Source organism: Notamacropus eugenii, chromosome 6 (assembly GCF_028372415.1).
Source record: "Notamacropus eugenii isolate mMacEug1 chromosome 6, mMacEug1.pri_v2, whole genome shotgun sequence".
In the NCBI taxonomy this organism is placed as follows: domain Eukaryota; kingdom Metazoa; phylum Chordata; class Mammalia; order Diprotodontia; family Macropodidae; genus Notamacropus; species Notamacropus eugenii.
Genome location: NC_092877.1, coordinates 66,164,829 through 66,186,562, shown reverse-complemented (window position 1 = coordinate 66,186,562; position 21,734 = coordinate 66,164,829). Strand labels below are relative to the sequence as shown.

The 21,734-nt window shown below is 39.4% G+C and overlaps 1 protein-coding gene across 13 annotated transcripts in view; it reads left to right on the top strand.

Moving 5' to 3' along the window:
* The first annotated feature begins 925 nt into the window (after positions 1-925).
* Positions 926-21,734, top strand: part of BOD1L1 (biorientation of chromosomes in cell division 1 like 1) — an 82,498-nt gene continuing 61,689 nt past the window's right edge. For 6 of the 13 annotated variants that reach the window (XM_072620264.1, XM_072620268.1, XM_072620267.1 and 3 more), the window contains exons 1-6: positions 1,894-2,255; positions 7,870-7,994; positions 12,660-12,850; positions 16,235-16,843; positions 17,369-17,518; positions 19,092-19,258. In XM_072620264.1, coding sequence (XP_072476365.1) covers positions 1,923-2,255; positions 7,870-7,994; positions 12,660-12,850; positions 16,235-16,843; positions 17,369-17,518; positions 19,092-19,258 — 1,575 coding nt within the window. In that variant the 5' untranslated portion in view covers positions 1,894-1,922. Of the gene's footprint in view, positions 1,270-1,891; positions 2,256-7,869; positions 7,995-12,659; positions 12,851-16,234; positions 16,844-17,368; positions 17,519-19,091; positions 19,259-21,734 lie in introns of those variants that run through there. The other 7 variants (XM_072620261.1, XM_072620266.1, XM_072620265.1 and 4 more) reach the window with 5 other exon arrangements.

The window sequence follows — 21,734 nt, the reverse complement described above, 5'->3', positions numbered from 1 at the left end:
TGTTTGGTTTCATTACATTTATTAAAAAGAGGACTTGGTGGGGAGGGGCAAGGGAATGATGATTTTTAAAAAGAGCATTAATAAAACATGAACAAATATTTAACAGAAAATAGAATAAAATTCAAAAGGGAACTCAGTCAAGCTTGGCAATGCTGGTACTACCCCAATAAATTTGACAGATTTTTTTAAACTATGCGTAAAGTTCATATTTACTACCTTTTTGGCTTTTGTAGGTGGAAATGTTTATGTCTGTTGGTAGTTTTCTAGTTCCTTTCTTGTCGCATAGAATTTCAAGTTATTGTCAAACCATTTAAAATGTAATTCTAAATCTGTCATTTTGGTAAAAATCATTTTAATATTTTTGTTTTAAGAACTCCTATTTTACCAGCTACAAAATTCTTCCCTAAAGTATATTAAGATGTAATACATTGTGAAGCACATAATGAAACCATTTTGTCCTTTGTTTTTAAAGTGTTTTGTCACAAGCAATACAATTTACCTAACGCATAAGGACCCCCATCTCCCAGTGACTATGGGGTCACCCTTGCCTCGTCTCTCTCCCTCTCCTCTCCTGGGCAATCAATCGCCAAGTCCTGTGCACTGTTTCCCATTTGCACCAGGTGGCTGGGCACACGGAGCGGCGGGATGCCCCCTCAAATCCTCGTTAGCGGTGGGACCCTCGGGCGAGTCATTCTGTAAAGCGGGGCTACTATCAGAGCTGCTGCCAGGGCCAGGGCCACATGAGGGGAGAGTCGTGAGGGGCACAGCGCTAGCACTCCGTGCCAGGGATGATGACGGCTTATCGGGGTCCCCAGGTGTAAAGGGGGCATCCTAGCTGCAAGGGCCTCCCGGGGGGGGGAGGTTAAGGGCACAGGTCGGCGCCACCCACGGCCCCCTCTCAGGTGCGAACTCTCCGCAGGCGCTCGGTTCGGTCCCGGCCCCCGGCCCCAACCCCCAGACTGCGGACCGGCCCCCTCATGGTCAGGCCTCTCCGCCGGCCACTGCTTGTTGGATGGAACCCCCAAAATGCTTCAGCCTGGAGCTCGGGAACCCCCCTCACCCTTGCAGGCTTCTCGAACTCCATTCTGCTTCGGTTCCTGCCAGGCAGGGTGTTAGCGGGCCCTGCCGGCCCGCTCCTCGGCCTTGGCACGTGGGGGGCCGACCCCGAGTCCCAGAATCCTCCTCTTCCTTCCCGTCCCTCCCCCGGGAAGCCTGCCCTGACCCCCCGCTTCTTCACCAAGGGGAGCATTAAACGCCCGCTCGAGGCAGGTACATAATTTCTCGGGGCTCTCCCGCTCCTCGATTACTCACCGCACCCCCTCTTCTCTCCCTCTCCCTCCCCCCACGGCACGGCCGCTCCTGGAGGCCGTCCTAGAGCGTAGCCACGCTTTTGTCCCGGGGTGGCCCGCGCCTGGCCCTGCTCCCTACACACAAACATGGAAGTTGGGAGGACGGGCAGATCGGGGTTTGGGGGTTTATCGGGATCCTCCCCAGCCGCCGATCGCGACCCGAACAGAGCGGACACGCGAAGAGCCGTAGGTGCCCCACGGCCCCGCCCCTCCGGGGACTGGCCTAGGCATATGACCGTCCAGAGCGCCGAGGCGGAATTGTGCCTTCCTGGCCACCGTCGCTATCACCGCCCCTTTCGCTTCCCCCCCTCCGCGTTCCCTTTCACTTCCGGGGTCGTGCTGAGGCCGCTGGTTTAGTAACAACATCCCGTTGGCGGCCGGGACTAAGCGGCGGCGGCGGTGGCGGCAACGGGAGCTTCTCCAAAAGGTCCCTAGTGTGGGCCTTGCCCGTCGGCTTCCTCGCCGACTCTCCTCAGGCTCGAAGTCCCTTCCCGGGCCGGGCCGAGCCAAGCCGGGCTGGGAGTGAGGTGAGGTGAGGGGTGAGGTGAGGTGGGGAGCCCGGCCCCCGTCGCCATGGCCAGTAACTCGCAGCCCCAGCAGCCGCCGGCGCCGCCGCCTCCTCCGCCCCAGCCCCAGCCGCCGCCGCCGCCCGGCCCGGGCCCGGGAGCCGCGACCGGAGCTGCAAGCGGCCCGGGCCCGGGAAGCGGGAGCGGGGCTGCAGCCGCCGGCGGTGGCGGCGGCGGCGGCGGCGGCGGAAAAGCCGCCGGTGGAGGAGGTGGAGGCGGAGGCGGAGGCGGCGGCAGCGCGGGAGACCCTCAGCTCGTAGCCATGATTGTCAATCACCTCAAGAGTCAGGGGCTCTTCGACCAGTTCCGCAGGGACTGCCTGGCCGACGTGGACACCAAGGTGCGGGCCGCGGGGGGCGCCCGGAGAGCGGCGGGGCTGGAGGGAACGGGGTGGGCCCGGCCGTCGGGGCCCGGCGCGGACGCAGGGCCGCAGCTGCCCCGGAGGCAGTCCCGGAGGTCGCTGGGGGGAGGGAGGCCGCCGGGGGTGTGGAGGGGGGAAGCCCCAGCTCGAGTGGAAGTTGAGGTGAAGGGGGGGACGGCGCGGCGCCGATCGGGGAGTGGGTGCGTGGGAGACGCCTGGCGGACCCTGAAGCGCTCCGAGTGTGAACTGCTGTAGTTGTGGCTGTGGAGTTAGATTGGGTTCTTAATCCGCAGGGTCCGGGTGTGTGTGTGTCCGGGACGGGAGGGGTGAGGGTGGGGACAGGCAGGGGGGCTGGATAGTTCACTGGGGCCAGGACCTGAGAGACCATTTCCAGAGGTCTCCACACAGGCTCTGCTTAATCCTTCGCGTTCCCTTTCCGAAAAGAAAAAGCATCAGGTCAAGTCCGTGGGATTAGAGAGGACGTCGTTACACTGAAATACAGCTGGGGAACCCCGGGTGAGGAACTGCCTCCTTTTGCCGGCGGCTGAAACAGTGACTTGCCCAAGATGGGATAGCCCCGGAGTCATGCTGCTGAGGCTAGGTTTCCTAACCGCGGGTTCCTTGTGCTTTGTAGAGCAGGGATTCCTGAATTGAGGTTAATATTTTGATAACTGTATGTCCATGTAATTGATTTTCTTGGTAACCCTACATGTTTTTCTTACACATTTAAAAACAATGAGTCCGTGGGTTTCACCAGATGACAAGAGGAGGTCGTGACAAAAAAAAAAAAAAAAAAGCAAGAACAAAGAGATTGAGACCCCCCTGTTTGAGAGCATTGGATATTTTGGTCCACCAAGGAGAACATTTTTGTTAATGCTCAAAAAAATTTGTGGCTGTTAAGAAGGGCGGTTTTGGCTTTTTATCTTACAGTTTGGGAATGAGATTGTTCCCAAGGCACCTTGAGTTTTTTGGTTTTGTTTTTCTAAATAAATTTTTTTTTAGAGCTCAGCTAGTTGTGTGAATCTCTTTTTTACCTGTTGCCCAGAGTAATTGGGCTGATTTCCCAACTCCACAGTCCAATCCTGGGAAAGCTCCTATTAAAAATCCCAGGAAGGCTTTCCTACTTAAGAATTACGATAATGGGTCTGCCATCTTTGGTAAATTACATTTCCAAAATAGAACGTGTCTTCAAAGTTTTTCTAAAGCTCATCTAAAATATAAGAGGCAGCCTGGTGGTGTGGATAGAGTGCCAGTCTTGGAGTCAGGAAGACCTGGGTTCAAATCCTAAGTTTGACACATGCTGGCGATGTGACCTTGGGTAAGTCACTTGTTGATCCCCATTTATAGAGTGAATTTCCAGACCAGCATTTCCTGTTTTGTACATTAATGAAATCACAGGTCCAGATTAAAAAAAAAAATAGAAATCTTTGAGACTTCTCATCTCCTCTGTTGCTGCCACTAAGCTGGTACTAAGCTCTCATTGACTCATGCCCATCACCTTGCCCTTAAGTCTCTAGTCACTCCAGTCCATCCTCTACTTAGCTGTCAAAGTGATCTTAAGGTTCAGGTCTGTCTGTGTCACTCTGCCACCACCATCCCATCCACCACCTCCATGATCTGACTTCTACAGCCCTTTATAACGTGATCCTGTCCTACCTTTCCAGGCATCTTCTACCTTTTGCCCTTCCTTGCACTGCACAGTTCAGTAACAGTGGTCTTGTCGTTCCTCAGACAAGATACTCCATTTCTATACTCTGTGCATTTTCCCTTGCTGTACTTTATGCTTGAAATTCTCTCCCATCTTATCTCCATCCTTTGGCTTGCCTGGCTTTTTTCAAAATCGAGCTTAAATCCCACTTTGTTCAAAAAGTTTTTAAGGCCTTCCTTTCTGTGATTACCTCCAACTTTGCTTGTACAGGTCTTATTTGTACGTAGTCGCTCCTATGTTGTCTCCCCCATTAGTTGTGAGCTCCTTTTGCCTTTCTCTGTATCCCCCACTGCTTAGCACAGTGCCTGGCACATAGTAGATGCTTAATAAATATATCTTGACTTGAAAAATGAGCTTTTTTTTTTTTTAAGTCATTGTCAAGGTAGTCCCTAAATAATTTTCTTCCATTCTTTGTTCCCTCTTGCCATTTTGTGGCCATCTCATTCGAAGTATAGATTCCTTACCCCTGCTCAGGAAGTTTTTCTAAAATTTCATTATGTGAACACATTCATATAATCTTTAGTGAGCACAGCAGCAGGAGAGATGCTTGTAACTCTAAGCTATCACATTCAATTCAGCATGCACACCAGTAAAAGAAGTTTTATTTTATTTTAGTCCTATTGTTCATACACTCTGGTCCATTCAGACTGCCTTCTTGCTGTCCCTCACACAGGACTCTCCATCTTCTGTCTCAGGGCTTTTGTATGGGCTGTCCCCCATATTTTCAATGTACTTCCTCCTCACTTCTTAGAAACTTGAGTTTCCATCACAGCTCAACTCATTACATTCCACATGAAACTTCTGCTGAACCACTCCCAAGCTGCTAGTGCCTTACCCTCAAAATTATTTCATATCTAGATTTTATATGTTTAACATATGTCCATTCAGTAACCTGTATTAGAATGTAAACTGCATCCCCAATGCCTAATACAGTGTCTGTCACATAGGAAGCATTTAACAAATGCTTGTTGGTTAATTTCAACAAGCATTTATTAAATATTTATGTGTGGAGAAATGTTCTAGGACCAGCATTTACACTGAGTTGCAAGAAAGACAAGTACAGACTGAGGTGTAAATGTAGGTTCTAACTGTAACTGTTTGAACTGTTCTAGAGGCCTAAAGATTGTCTTACTTAAGAAGGCTAATTTGGGGGCTTTGGTAATGCTTTTATGCTAAGAGAGACATTCTCATTTTCTCTAATTCAACCTTCTTTTCCTCCTTCACATGCCTCAGATGAACTAAAACCCTAGACATCCTTTGAAACCAACCTATCTTGTGTGGAAGATCCTACTGTGATTCAGAATTGAACTGGGTTCTAATGGAGATACGTACACTTAACAAGACCCACATTGCTTGGATGGTTCTAATATTTCAATTATTGGTATTTGGCATGGATAATGATGCTAATTTGTAGGAGAAATCAACCCACTCCAGATTCTTTTGGCTGAGATAGCCCAGTGACCAAGGAATGGTGTGGAATGGCACTCCTGTGAAGTAGAATAAACTTTTTGACACGTTTAATAATTAAATCAGGTCCCTCCTCCATGTGATTATAGTCTAGTTTTGACAGATTAGACAGTAATGTCAAGGAAGAAGAGAAATATTGAAAGGGAATTACTACCAACATCTTTTAAGTTTAAAACAAGCAGTAGTTAAACAAAGAAAGAATACATTTATTTAAAAAAACAAACACGTGATGCCATTGATTGAATTCCTTCCATTTGGGCAGCAAGTTAGGACAGTGAGGTAGCTTTGGACCAACTTTCTACTGAAAGTAAGAATTGGAAAAGGACATGTTAGTTCAAAGTTGAACGAAGGAAATGTTGTTAGGACTGGAGGGAGAAAAAAGTTTAAATTTGCTCCCAAAGCTAATTTGAAATAGTGGGCATGATTGAAACTACTATTCAGCAATGGAAATGAAGCATTTTGAATTGAGTGGAGTAGAGTTTTGCAGTATGGTATAGATAAAAAAAATTTTACGTCAGCTGAAGATACTGAAAAGGAAGGAGATGACTTTTAGAGTTGCATGGATTTGAATTATCAGAAGAAATCTTTTCTCCTTGGGAGGAGTGGTAGTGACATAAAAATTGTGATAGTGATTTGATGGGTGTTTCTTGTGCAGAAACTTTTCACTGAGGAAAATTGACAGATATTTTGAACTTAAAGTTAGAGAGTTACCTGTTAACAGCAAGTCAACTCCAGTCACTAGCTAATTTGTGTCAGAGGAAGGACCTGAACCCAGATAATCTTGACCCCAAAAATGGCCCTCTATCTATTTCTCCATGTTACCTCACAAAAATAGGAGTAAATTAGGGAAATAAAAGAGAATTATATAAGGATAAAAAAAAAATTCATACTGAATTTTAAGCAGATATCATACATCTGAAAGCTAGCTAAATAGAATTTCAATGAAAGAAATTAATAGAAAAGACCCATTGATTAGCCAGGTTGAATGATTAGCCCAACATGATGTTGGGAAAATGATAAGTGCCTCAAATTAAGCAGATATTTAAGCTGCCTATTGAGTATTTCCATCTGAATTTCTTCCTGTACTAAGATATAACATGTCAAAAACCAGCCTCATTATTCCCTTCAAACCAGCATTTTCTGACTTCCCTAATTCTGCTTATGACCCCATCATTCCACCAAGTTACCAAGGCTCCAGAGCTCTGAGATATCTTAGAATACACATCCCCGCCCCGCTGCCACATGCACACAGATAGTTTCAAGCCCGACTTCCTCTGGGTTGCTCACATTTCTCCTTTCCTTTCTGTTTCCCCTGATGCTACCTTTTTTTCAGGCATTCCATGCCTCTTGTCCGGACTGTTAATAGCCTTCTAAATGATCTCCCCACTTCTGGTCTCTCCTCTTTTTCTTCTTCCCTCAAGCTTTTTTTCGAGGCATAGTATTCTTTGCCATAAGGAACGGTGCCATATTATGAGATGCCTGTTCTTGTGATTGATGGCAAATGTAAATTCTTTCTGATTCTCAGGATACTTGTTCTTGTGCATGCAGTTGCAAGGTTAAGTTCCATAGAGCTCACTACACTTGGCAGAACTGGCTTGGCACATTGGAATGCTGTTTGAAAACCATTACTTTATCACATCGAGTCCATCCTTCATACTTCATATAACCAGATACTTAGATAGATTAGTTTTTCAAAAATAAAGCTGTGATCTTGTCATTCCCCTGCTTAAAAATCTACCTTGGCTTCTTCTTTCTAGCCTTTGCAGAAAAAAACAAACCCTGGAAAAGAAAAATGACCTTTAGAATTGGGGGGTGTAGCTTGGAATAAAATTCAGACCCTTTAATGTAACATTCTAAGCTCCCCAAATCTAATCTTGGCATTCCTTTCCAGCTTTCTCTGAGTTATTCATATCCCTGTTCTTTTCTGACAATTTGTTTGTTTTTTTCTTTGCCTGGAATGCTCTCCTTCATTGCCTGCCTTTTTAATTCCTACCCATCCTTTAATATTCAAATCTAAATGCCTTTTCTTCAATGAAATCCTCCCTGATCTTATCCCTAAATCACCAGCCAGATATGATCTTTCCCTTCTCTGAATTCCCATACGTATCTGATATTTGTAACATTCTCCTCAGTATAAATTTGTATGTGTGTCTTATCTCCCCTACTATATTCTAAGTTCCCTAATGGCAGGAGCCATTTCTTAGTCATTTTTTATCCCTTATTGTCTTCCATGTTATAAGTAAGTGTTCAATAAATATTTACTACATAAATGAGTTTCTTTGATATGGGTTAACATTCTCCTGGGAAATTTTTTTATTATTAATAATATGCTCTTAGCAGTCATTTGCTGTTAAAGATGTTCGAATTTCTGACAACATCAGTTTTAATATTGTGTACCATTTATGATTTTCTTTTTAGCCTGCCTATCAGAATCTGAGACAACGTGTGGACAACTTTGTTTCAAATCACTTAGCAACTCATACATGGAGTCCCCACCTCAATAAGAACCAGTTAAGAAACAATATTAGACAGCAAGTTCTCAAGTAAGTGTCAGAATTGTTTTTAAAAAATAGTTCACATGCCGATTTTAAAATGTCACAACCTACTTTTACTTTAACATAGTTCCACTGCTCAGAAAAGCTTGTTTACCAAATGATGTTAGCATTTTATCAAGTTCTATAAGCTAATGTCATATGATAGCATAATTTTAGCAGTGTTCTACATTCACTTTTAACATTCTTTTCCTAAACTGGAACAGTCTGCTTTTTTTCTATAGACCCCAGTGGCATAACTAGAGGAGGAAAGTAGTGCTAATAGGGGAAATAATATTTCAGTAAGTCAGTCAGCTAATTACTAAGCACCTGCCATGTGCCAGGAGCTGTGCTAAACATTGGGGATACAAAGTAAGGCAAGAGACAGTCACTACTCTCAAGGAGCTCAGTCTTTTAATGTAATTTAGTCCATTTGATTAATTTTTTTAATTTAAAAAATCAGATATTTTTATTTAATTCAGCAATTCAACAAGCATATATTAAGTGCCTGCTATAAAATGGGGACACACTGGAGAAGGAAATGGCAAACCACTCTAGTATCTTTGCCAAGAAAACCCCATGGACAACATCCATAAGGTCACATAGAGTTGGACACGGCTAAACAACAACAATCACATGCAAGGCACTGCTAAATACCAGAGAAACAAGTGAAAATTGGTAATCGTACTCAAGGAGTTTGCATTCTACTAACAAGGGAACAGTGTGCACAGCTAAGTCTAATACAGACTACAGCATCATGGGAACAAAAACCAAGAAGTAGACAAGTGACATCCAAAACTTTGTTGTGGAAGAGCATATTAGAGCTTTCTACACAAACATTTATCTTTTGGAGGCTCAAGCTGAGAGGAAGAAACTTAAGTTCAATTACCTTCGTAAGATTTTAAATCTTTATTTTGTATTATTCTGAAATTTGTATTATTCATGGGCTTCATTCCAAAGCTGTTAATATAGCAATCTTTTATTCTTTTTTACCTCACAGAGCAGTAGTTTAAGAAAGGTATATATACATAGTGTTTCATGCTCTTGACCATTTAAGATTAAATGAAAGCCTCAGATTTTCTTTTTTGGAAAAATCCTTCTGACTTCTGGCCACCATGTAGAAAGAAAAAGAAGGAAAATCTTCTAAGATAATCTAAGGCATTTTATTTAAGAAAAAGCTTATTGATAACATTTTAGTTTTTTCACAGAAACCATTTCCTGACCTCTTTGCAAAATCCATTCTTCAAAAATAATTAAGCAAACTGCTTTATAGTAGGACTATAGTAGCACATTCACTGTAGTGCATTTCATTTTGCTAGGCAGACATGTGAAAAGACAGCATAACATAGTGAAGAGAGTACTAGGAGTCCCACCTCCAGTACTTACTAGCTGTCCTAACGTCTCTTGCGTTTTGAAATTTAAAGAATCATCTACTGACTTAGAACAAAGTTGTGATCTTCCTTGGTAGAGATAGCACTACACTTATAGAACCACAGTTCCTTGGTATATTGATGTATGTTGAAGCTCATCTTACTTATTAAATGGGTTTAAAGTCTCAGGTGAAAAGTCACAAGAGCTTTGGCCTTAGCATTCAAAAGGGTTTTGAAAAAACTAAAAAAGTGTCCAGAAAACATGTAAGAAAAATTATTCTGGTGAGGAGAACTTAATGTTCTTAATGAACTTAATGTTCAAGGAGTTTTTTGTTTTTGCAGAAAAGGTAGCGGGATGATTAGTAAACAGTTCATTAAACTGTTGAGCAAAAAATGATTACAAAAGATCTCCATCTCCTTGTAGGATCAAATAAGAATATGAGTTTAAATTGAAATGAGAATTTCTGGTTAGGTATCAAGAAAGGACTTACTAACTATAAGATAAAACACTGGAATAAGCTACTCAGGACCATTATAAAATCTTCTTCCAAAAAGAAACAACCTAATTATGTAAGTTTAGTAGAATAGGCAGTTAATTCTTGTAGATTTAAACGTTGACCTTCCCGACCGAGTATTGGTGTTTGGAAAGGGTAACTTCTTTTGGTTATTTATAGTTTTTGATTTATTTAGAAAATCAAAAGTTTCATATTTCCGTAATATCACTTTTTGTAATATTTGTGGGTGCCTGTCATTTGAGAAATGGCTGAATGCATTGTGATATGAATATAATATCATATTTTTATACCATAATAGTAATAAATATAAAAATTTTTATAAATTTTTAAAAGCTTATATGAATAGATATAGAGTGCACCAGAAGAACAATTTATACAGCCACCTCAGTTATTTAAAATTTAAAAGAAACATATTGAAAAACATAGGAAATTTCGCTCTAGAAGACTGACAGTGAAATATTACCTTCTGCCTCAGCAGAGAAACAGTGGATTATAATTGTGGAATTAGCAATGTGTTGTCAGCTACGTGTTGGTTTATTTTGCCAACTTTTTTTCTCAACAAAAAAAAAATTGTGAGTAAAATTGGATTGGGGAGTGAAAACCAAGAAGGTAAACAACATTAATAAGGCATGTTGTTGTTGGTTTTGTTGTAGTTTTAAGAAAGTAACCCTGTTGTGTTGCCTAGATTTCATTAAGTATACGTTTTTACATGGCCAAGTCACTTTGCCTCTCTCAGACTTAATTTTCTCTACCCTCAATTTAGAGGTGTTATTTGTACTTTCTCCCAGTGTTAGAGATAGTTGTGGGGAAAGTACTTGTAAACCTTCAGTTGCTACCATGAAAATACAACCTATTTTATTACAGTCTCATTAACAGGACACAGCTTAGGGGTATTCAAGAGAAGTTAAGAAATCAACATATACAGAAATTTCAATGATTTGTCACATATACTGAGAAATTTTAAATTAGTAATTACCAGTCAGTTTACCCATAAAAACACTTTTTTCTGTGTATATATTCATTTATGCCATAGTCTAAAGATAGTGTTTCTAAATAATGAGAGTGGGATCTTTACTGAGCAGAATTAATGCAGCCATAGAAATAGCTCTGTATGATCAGAGTGACCATCACTAGGTTACAACGGTTTCTGAGCTTCCAATGTTGCAGAGACTATTTTTGGATTTTTGTTGTAGAGTAGGAGCTGCTCACTCAAATCCTAGAGCTAAGCTCATAACCCCTTAGAAACCTTCCACAGTGGTTTATAGGGCCCTTGTCACAACTTCACCACTTTTCATTGTTAGTTTAAAAATAAGATTATAATCTGAGAAAGTAAAGAAGATAAAGGATTTCTCTTTTTTCTTAGAGGTAGGAGGAAGGGAATAAAAGAGAGACTTTCCATACCTTTTAAAATATATATTGTACTTGTGTCTTGAATCAGAATACTTTGAATTGTTTTTAGATTGTGTTTATTACTTTTTGACATGCTGCCTATCCTTTATGTGTGTTTTTAACATAGGAGTTTATGTTTTTAGAATTTGCATCTTTATTTTAGTCCCTTTAAGAAGCCTATAACCTACTTTGTGGAATGTTCTTTTTTTTTCCATGTGGCCCACATAGCTATAATCATAGAATCATAGGGCTAGAAGGTGCTTCAAATGATCATCTAGTTCGTTGCCTGACTCCAGACAGAACTTTACTCAAAATATCCAAGACAGTTAGTTTTCTGCTTTTTCATTTTTTTCTTTTAAATCTCGTACTCTTTGCTGCCCTTCAACATCAGTCCTACAACCGCACAACCTCAGAAGCAGGTTGCCCTTTTTTCATGTGCCATCCATGCCTTGCCCACACATGTTCCCTCTGTGTATGCTTTTCTACCTCGGCCATCCCCCATGTGTCTTTTGTAGAGTCTTTCCCCACTGAGGCTAGGTGTCCTTGTGGGAAACTACCCCAGGTGTGTGGAGAAAGATTTTTTTGTTGTTACTTTTCTTACCATCCTATTTCATAAAATACCTTTGTTTAAAATATATATGTACATATGTATATATGTGTGTATATGTATATATTTATATATGTACATACATATCTAGTATTTGCTTTCTAATGAGTAAAAATATAAATTGTTGAATTTTTAAAAAGAACAGTAAAAAGAAAGCCGGAAGTCTTAAGTTTTATTTGCCTTAGGTCTATAGTCTTATTTGATTAAAATAGGTATTTTTTTGTACTGGTTCATCAGATTCCATCAGATTCTTAACACTGGCAAATAATTTTGTTTCTCTGCAAAAGATTATTAAATTCATAAATAATTATCAAGTTATTTTAGACTCAGTGCTGCTTTTTAATAACCACTTGCTGTTGTTTTCCTTAGTCAGCCACTGGCTAGGACAAGTCATTTTCTAAGAATCAATTACTTGGACTCTAGAGCTATTATTTACTGCTTTTCAAAAGATAGTATAAGATTTGTGCTTTAAATATTTTGTTTTCATTCCACAAGTGATGTTCAGATATTTTGGGTGATAGGAAAAATGCACAAATACCATGAAACACCTTTTTTTCTTTATAAACTCCCACAAAATTCTGCTTGGGCTGAGGGGAGACAAATCTCCTGTGATCATGCAAAGTGTGTGTATGGACGTGTGTAGTATTTTAAGAAGGTACAGGAGTACAAGGGGAAGTATAAAGTTATATGTAATTTAGAATAAGTTCAACTTCGAAAGAACTTACATAAAAGAAAAAGATTGTTGTCAGTTAAGATTAAATTTCTTTTAATCTCTGTTTCAATTTTCCTGTTTCAGGTCAGGAATGTTGGAGTCTGGTATTGACCGAATTATTTCTCAGGTTGTGGATCCAAAAATTAACCATACATTCAGACCTCAGGTGGAAAAAGCTGTTCATGAATTTTTGGCCACTTTAAATCATAAAGAGGAGACAAGTGCCAGTACAACTCCAGATGATGAAAAACCAGATTCTTCCATCATAATGCAAGGTATTACTTCTGTTCTATAAATTTTGTATACATAGCACCAGCTGTCATTTGATTTGAATAGTATTTGAAGGGAGCATCATCGTGAATATTGAAGTTACCAAAGATAAGGGCAGATTTGGAGGAGAATCAATCAGTAGGCACCATGTTAAACTGTGGATGCAAATTTAGAAAAAAAAAATGAAAACAATTTCTACTCTCAAGGAAATGTTTTCATGAGATCACTCAGGAAACATATGTGATGGGGGATATGTGAAAATACACACAGAATAACAGGATAATTTTGAGATAATGTCACTAACAGTTGCGGGTATCAAGAAAGCTTTTATTGTAGAAGGTGTTTCTTGAGGTAAATCTTGAAGACCATAAGGGATTGTACAAAATAGGTGAAGAGGTAGTACATGTCATACATGGGGTTTGGCCCATGCAAAGTTACAGTGAAAGGAGATGGAGTGGTGTCTTATGTGGGGACAGCAAAAAAGCCCAATATGAATGGACGAAAAGTCTGAGGTGGAGTAATGTATAATGGGACTGGGAAAGTACATTGATACCAGACTGTGAAGGGTTTTAAAAGCCAAGTAGAAGAGTAGATATTTGATTCTAAAGGCTAATAGAGTGCCACTATAGTTTTATTGAGAAGAGGAAGGACACAGTTCCCTACATTCAAGCAGCCATTTAGAGGTTGGACTGGAGCAGGAAGAGATTCAAGATGTGGACACCAGTTAGGAAGGCTTTGTGGTCTGTAAGTGATAGATAATGTGGACCACTGAACTAAGGTGATGGCCCCGTAAGTACAAAGAGAGAGATAGATGTGAGAGATTTTATGAGAGTAGACACATGCAGTTAAAAATGACAATAAATTGGATGTGTGGGGAAAGGGACAGTGGATGAAGTCCTCACTAGAAATAAGGAAGTTCAGAAGCCTAGAAGCATTGGGGGAAGTGCTTATTTGGACATAATGAGTCTGAGATGTCTCTGGGATCTTAAATTTTAAATAAAAAATGGGTGATGCAAGAATGGAGCTTAGGAGAGAGGGTCTGGGGCTGGATCTAGCAATTTGGGAGTCATCTTCAGAGTGACGATAATTAGCCAGTAGAAGCTGATGAAGTCACCAAGACATAATGTAAAGAGAGGCCAGAGCTTGAAGTATACCTCCAGGAGCAGCCTTGTGATATGGGTAGTGAACCAGTAAAGGAGACTAAAAAGAAGCAGACATACAAGTAGGAGGAGAGCTAAGGGAGAATAGTGTCACTCAGAGACAGGAGAGAGCATTCAGAAGAAGAGGATGGTCAGCAGTGTGGAATGCTACACTGAGGTCAGTAAGGATAGAGACTGAAAAAAAGACCATCATACTTGGCAATTAAGAGAACATTGATAACTTTGGAAAGAGAAGTTTTAGTTAAGTCTGAAGTCATATTTTGATGGGGTTCAGGAATGAGTGAGAGAAAAGGAAGTAGAGGCAGCTGTAAGTATAAACAGCTTTTTTCTAGGAGTTTGGTGAGAAAATAAACTGAACCAAATGCCATTCTTATTAAGGAAGAGACAGTGAATTAGAGGTAGCCAATCAATAAATATTTAAGTGTTTATATGTTACAGTATTCTGTGCTGTAGAGATATAGAGAATGGCAAAAAGCAGTCTCTCCTTAAAGAGCTCACAGTCTAATGGGGGAGACAGCATACAAACAAGCTATCTATAGGCTAAATATGAAATAATCAAGGGAGGGAAAATACCAGAATTTAAGGGCTGTGAAAGTGAGGGCTTCTCTTTTCACCAGAAACCCTGAGGATCTTCCCCTCCCAGATGGATTTTTTTTTTAATTAGGTAAAAAGAGACCATTCTTTACCTCATTTCTTACCTAGCCTTAATCACTAAGTAGGCTTTGTCTCAGTCAAACTGAGACCTGTTAAAGACAGCTTAAAAAGGCCAAGGTCTCTCATTGCAGCTGGGCCATCTCAAGTCCAGCTTTATGTTGCCACTGGACCCAGATGGCTCCAGAGGAGAAAGTGAGGCTGATGACTTCACAAAACCCTTCCTCACTTAAATTCAGTTCACTTACAAGTCATGGTATCACCTTCCTGGTGTCATGGTCCTCTTCATTAATGAAGGACAAAAAACAGTAGAAGGTGGGATTTTATCTGGGACTCAAAGAAAGCCAGGTGTGGTAATGAAGCATTCTGAGCATGAGAGACAAAAAGTCTGGACAAGGTGATATAGGTCATTGGAGTGAACTTCAAAGTAGGGAGAGTTGCCAAGTGATGATGTCAGAGAGCAAGGTTGGAAAAGACTTTAAGGAGAAAAGAGTATACCAACGCCTGACCCAGTATGTTCTAAGCATGAAGAGCAGCCTGGAGAGGATGGCAAAAGATGAATTATCTTTATGAGGAAAGTCAGGTTTCCCGATTGAAAGTATTGTATGATCTTCTCTTTTTCCCTTTAAGGGGAAGGACTAGGGAAACACATTAGAGAAAATATTCTGCTTTGTGTCCAAGGACTATTGCTTTGCAAATATATTATGATAGTAACCATGAGCTATCTACAGCCCTGAGCTTCTAAAATATCAGCAGAGAGGCACTTCTGCACAATAGATGTGACCAAATGACTACACAAACGGCCTTGCTCGTCTAGTTATCACCCTGCAAAGCTACTTATTACATCAAGAGCCCAGAGTCTTACTGATTGTTTTTTTTCATTAGCCACTCTTCCAGCTCTTGGGATTTTTCTCAGAGTAGTATCTCTGAGGGTTGATACTGTAAATACTTTTTAATCAGACTGAACTTTCAAGAAAACCTAGCCCCAAATCTGTTTGTTCAACAGACTTTTTATTCCCTGTTGTAAGATTGCTCACTCTGCTCCTTTGGAGGGGAGTGAATGGTCCTTGTGTCCTTTTTGCTCCTGGGAGAATTGGCTTGTCTGTTTATTTCTGTTGGGCAGTGAGGATCTAGAAGTAGTTTTTGAGAGGTCAAGTAGGGAGTTTATGTTAGGTTATGTGCATGTTAATTGACTTCATGAGAGCCAGTTTCCAGGCCAGTGGATGAGTTTAAGACTTCTGAGGCTATACTCATTTACATTTAGAAGGAACAGTAAAAAGAAGCAGATCATATCACATACAGTGCCTTTCCTCTAAATAGCTCTAGGTACCACATAGTCAAAATTCAGTTGACATAAGCATCTGTGTCCAAGAAACTAGAGACACAAATAGTAATGTAATGTCTGTAGAGAAGTTGATCAATTTTAAATAAATTTATTTATCTAGTATGTACCAAATCATACTGTTTTGTGGATAGTGATACTTCACATTTATAAATCATTCTGTAGTTCACAGTTAATTAAATAGAACTCATGTTCTTTCTATATAAATTCTTTATTAAACTTTCCTTCCCTCTAAGGTGTTCCTGCTGCTGGATCCAGTGCTTATGTGGCTAATGATGCCATGTCCATTTTGGAAACCATAAGTTCTCTTAATCAAGAAGCAAATGCTGCCAGGGCATCAACAGAAACTACAAATCCCAAGACTAGTGAAAGAACATCAAAAAGACTCCTATCTCAGCCAAGCATGGATGCTGGCCCTGATCGAGAGAGAAACACAGAAGAGGCAACAGACAAATGCCTGTCTGACGCATTCATTGAAGGACTTGAAACAGTCTCAAAGTCAGAAGATTTAAATGATCCCCCTAGTCCAGTTGAAGAATTAAAAAATCCCACAAAGGACAATAATAGTTTGATTCTACCAAACAAAGACTTCCTACAGGAAAGCAGTGACCAAAAAACAAAACTAATAGACAAAGGGGAAAAGAAACCAGATAGTAATGAAAAGAGTGAAAGAAAAAAAGAAAAGAAAGAAAAAACTGACAAGAAATATGACCATTCTAAAAGAAACGAAGATACACAAAAGACAAAGGATGAAAAGCAAGTAAAAGAAAAAGAAGTAGAATGTGCAAAACAGCCACCCTCAGAGAGGAACATTAATAAGCTTAAGTTTGATGGGACAAAAGAAGGTATAAAAATTCTGTCCAAAGTATGTAGTAGTTGCTTTGCTTTTTGATAAACTCGAATTTGTGGAAGATGCTGGGATACATAAGCTTTAAAAACACTTTGTTTTCCCAGCTAATGTAACATAAATTACTGTATTTCTTTTGTACCTTAATTTGCTTCTTTATAAGGTAAGCTTATATCTCTTTATTCAAGTGCATTCATTAATTTAAAGCAACTCCCCAAGTGTATCTTCTTCAAGCTATTACATATTTAATTCCAGTTTTTTTATAGTTACATTTTAAGGCAGTAGTTTGGTTTTTTTTTTTTTACAAGATTTATGTGCCATTTGAATTTCAGCGCAAACGACTCTATATAATTTTATTTTCCTTATCAGTGGTAGGAATACTTTAAACTTAAAAAGCTAAATTTCTATAATTATAATTTGAAAATATGTGAACTTTTTTTTTTATTTTTATGTACAAATGATTTTAAGAATTTCCTAATGCCAAAATTTCTTGTGTTTACTCTTTGTCTGTGTGTTTTTAAAGATTGTTCCTTGATAGATTCAGATGTGGATGGGCTTACAGATATTACTGTTAGCTCTGTCCATACCAGTGATCTCTCATCCTTTGAAGAGGAAAGTGAAGAAGATGCTGTAGTTTCAGATAGCACTGAAGAAGGAGAGATTACATCTGATGGTAAATGCTTGCCACATATAAACATATATACAATTGTGGGTAACTTACAGAGTTTTATTTAGTATGTTTATATATTCAAAAAATTGAATTCTAGTTGTTGTTTTTATAAAACATGCTTCTCAATGTTAAGTACTGTTCATAAGTTGGTATCACCTTTCACAGTGTTCTCTGCTTTGAGTGAGACCTGGAAAGGACAAAGAGCTCAAGGGAAATGGTTAAAAAGACAAGGATGAGGGAGGGGGAAAATGTTGAAATGAAATGGGAGCAATTGTAGGTAAAGGAAGAATGAGCAGGGAAGAAAAAAAGGAAAATGTTTGAAAATGTGTTCTGAATATGTTTACCTAGGCCTTCCCAAAGTCCTTTTTCATTCTTCCAGTCTTTTGCTTTTTTTGTCTATTAAAAATTCATCCACATACACAAAAATGTATCAGTTTTATACAACTTTACTTCAGCATGAGTTCTGTGGGACATCGAATAAAAAGAAAGCTGGTCAGCACTATAGTCAACTAAAAGAAAGTTTAGCTGATGACTTTAAAACGTTTTAAATTTATTTATACATTATTTTTTGACCTGACAGATACTTCTTAATAAACAAACAAAGCTTTAAGAAGGAAATGTCTTTTGACTAATGATAGTATGAGACTTATATTGACCATTATATGTGACTAGAGTTTTGTGACTTATCAGCATTTATTTTATTCTTATATTTTGTATACCTTTCTTTCAGTTATGCTTTTATCACTTCGTAAAAGATCTGCTGTGTTTCTGTAGAATTTTTTATATTTATCATGTCTTACTGAACAATTATACTCCATTACATAATAGGTTCTTTGTATATAATTTCAACTCTTTTCATAGTAGCCCCTCATTGCTAGAACCTGGTCTCTATTGGAAATAGACATTTCAGATTACTGAGTAGTAGGAAATAAGTAGCTTATTTACTTATTTCTCACTCTGAACCATACCACATAGAAAAATACTGGTATTCTTCATATTGTAGTGTGTGTGTTTTTTGTTGCCTTTTTTTTTTTCTTTCTTTTTTTTTTTTTTTTTTAGCATATTTAAGCTACTTGTTACACTTTGGTTTTAGACCTAAATGAGAAAGGATTAGATTATCATAAAAGTTTATGTCAGTGTAACTAAATTGCACCTTATCGAATGACCTTATTCAATTAATTTCGTTCAACAGACTTTATAGAATGCCTTCTCTCTTAGAGGTACTGTTCTAGGCCCCAAGAAAGCATAGAGATGAGTAAGACAGTTGCTGTCTGTCTTCAAGAAAATTACAACTCAGTAGGGGGATTAAGATAAGTACACAGATCACTGGAAGCAGAAGGTAGAATTTAAGTGTGTGAGACTACCACATGTGAATAGTTGATTATCAGGAGATAAACAAGTCAGGTCTTGTAGTAAAGGAAATATTTTGTGAATCCCCACATGCTGTTTCTGCTTTTGAGTTATATATGAAGAGCATTTGGATTGTACAGAAGTCAAGTGTGGTTATTAATCAATATACTGATTATTTTTCTGTTAACTTACAGATACTTTCCTCTTTTTATTCACTTTATTCTAGATGAAGAAAGAGAGATTAAAAATAAAGCAAAGCCTCAGGTTAGTGAGCCTGGTGAAGGAAAAGCAAAAATTGTCCGGCACACTTATGTGCACCGGCCTTTTCTCTACTCCAAATATTACAGTGATTCAGATGATGAGCTGACCGTAGAGCAGCGTCGGCAGTCTGTCGTAAGTCTCCACTCTCTTATAATTCATCTTTGTCTTCCCAGACTGAGAATCTAGTAAACCAAACCAGAAAGTGGAAATGAGACATACGGAGAAGAGTAAAGTAGAAGATGTGGACCTGAGTTTGAGCTATGGCACTTAATTGGCAGGAAACCACAAGGAAGTCATTGACCCTCTCTGTGTGTCTGAGTCTCTTTTTATCTCAGTGGAGAGTATAGGTTTACCACCTAATCAGTAAGACTGTGATGGAAGCACTTTGTGAACCATCAGAAGCCATACAGATATTCATAAGGAGTATAGAGTCCTTGCCCTCAGAGTGCTTAAGATTCAGTGAGGGCAAAATAGCATAAATGTGTGAAAAGTTCAGTGAAATCAGATTTGAAAACTATTTCAAGACCATAGATGAGATTGCATAAGGCAGTACAGGATTACTTAGCAAGTACTCATGGAGAAGAGTTGCTGTAGAAGCCCCAAAGATGGAGATATCACTTCAAGCTCCAGTGGTGAGGAAGGGCTTTATGGGAGAGGCTGGTTTGTAGCTGTGTTATGGTTTATGAAAAGGATTTGGAGAAATGAAGTGGGGTGAGGGCGGTGGTGTAAGCAGAGGTAGAGGTGGCAAACTGCCAAGTACATTTCCATAACACTTAGTAAATCTGCTTGACTGAAACAAAGAATTTCTACATGGAAGAACTGGAGTGAGAATACTAGGAAGGTAGATGGAAAAACTTGGTAGTTTTGCAGTTTCAGCGCTATAGAAGGCTGCTGGTTGATGACAGCCACCTGTTTGAATCATTTTACGGATAAGAAACATGACTACAATAAGAAGCAGTGGGTTGTTGTTGTTTGTCCTTTGTTCTCCAAGAGGACCATGACATCAAGATGATGACATGACTTGCACTTGACTTTGATTTAAGTGAAGGAGGGCTGTGCAAGGTCAACAACCTCACTTTCTTCTCCTGAGCCATCTGGGTCCAGTGACCTGATATTCATCAGGATGACTGGAGATGGCCCAGGATGCAATGGGAGACCCTCGCCCTTTCAGGCTAAGGTTTTATCACATTCTCACTTTGAGTGAGATACACCCATTCAATGAATAGGCTACTTTAATCAAAAGAAAAAAAAATCAAACTGGGAGGGGAAGACCCTCAGGGCTCCTGGGTAAAAGAGAAATGATTGCTATTTTAAGAGCACCAGACAGAGTCAGAAGACCTAAATTTTAACCTTAACTTTGCCATTTACTAGCTTTGTGACCCTTAATGATGTATTTGTTAATCACCGATTATATGCTAGGTACTGTACTAAGTTCTTGGGATACTAAGAAAAAAAACAACATAAATCACTTCTGAGATTCAGTTTCCTTATGTGTGGAATAAAGATAACAGTTACCTCAACACTTAGCATAATATTCTACACACAGTTGGTTCCTAATAGGTTTTTTTTTGTTTGTTTGATGTTAACTGCCTTGAATCGCAAGATTGTAGTGGGACCTAAATAACATAAGAGAATATGAAAATGTTTTAGAAACTGTGAAGCACGTCAAAATATTGACAGTATTGTCATTTATGTTGTAGGTAAAAGGAGTTCTCATTAGAATCCATAACCTGATTTTTAAAATACTTTTAAGATCCTAGAATTTAGCTCCATTAGCTCTCAGAGCTATTTTTCTTTGCAGATTTGTAGTGCCATCTGCATTTCCTAAGGGGAAAGATGATTGATGGTAGGAAATTACATGTAAAAATTCAGTTAAAAAATCATTGTGGAGTAAATTTAGTATATCGCTAGTAAAATTCTGCATTTACTTGTCTCTATATTAACAGAGCAATTTGGAGTATACTATCATGATAACAAGGGCCTTCCTTGGCTGTTTCTTGGTAAGATTGTTTAGGCAGAGTTACCCATATGGGGATCCCAGAATATCCTGGAAGTCACAAGCTATAAGCTGGCTTATTTTTTCAAGTTCAATTAATGGAAGAATAATTACCAAACTTTTTTTGGAGATCTTTATTTGTATATAATACTTAGTTAAGAAAGAATCAGGACAAAATGGTTTTGTGAAAATTATGAGAAGTGATGTATTGAAACAAATTTTGTGATTATACTCACTTCCCATAGGGATTGTGCTAAGTGAAAATTACAGTGTTTATCAAGTTACTACTCTTGAATTAAATCATACCTTTAAAGAGTTATTGAAAACCTTTAGATCTGCATCTCCTCCTCTCCTGATCATGGCAGTCCTCATGATAGATGCATGCACACAGGCACAGATACACACACATGCACACATATACACACACACATATACACACATATCATCCTCTTATGCAAGAATTTTTAACCTTCTTTAAGTCGTGGATACCATTGGCAGTGTGGTAAACCTTTGTGAACCCCTTTTCAGAATAATGTTTTTAAATATATGAAATAGGACTACAAAGAAAGCCAGTTCTATTCAAATAGTTATCAAAATATTGAAAAAGCAACT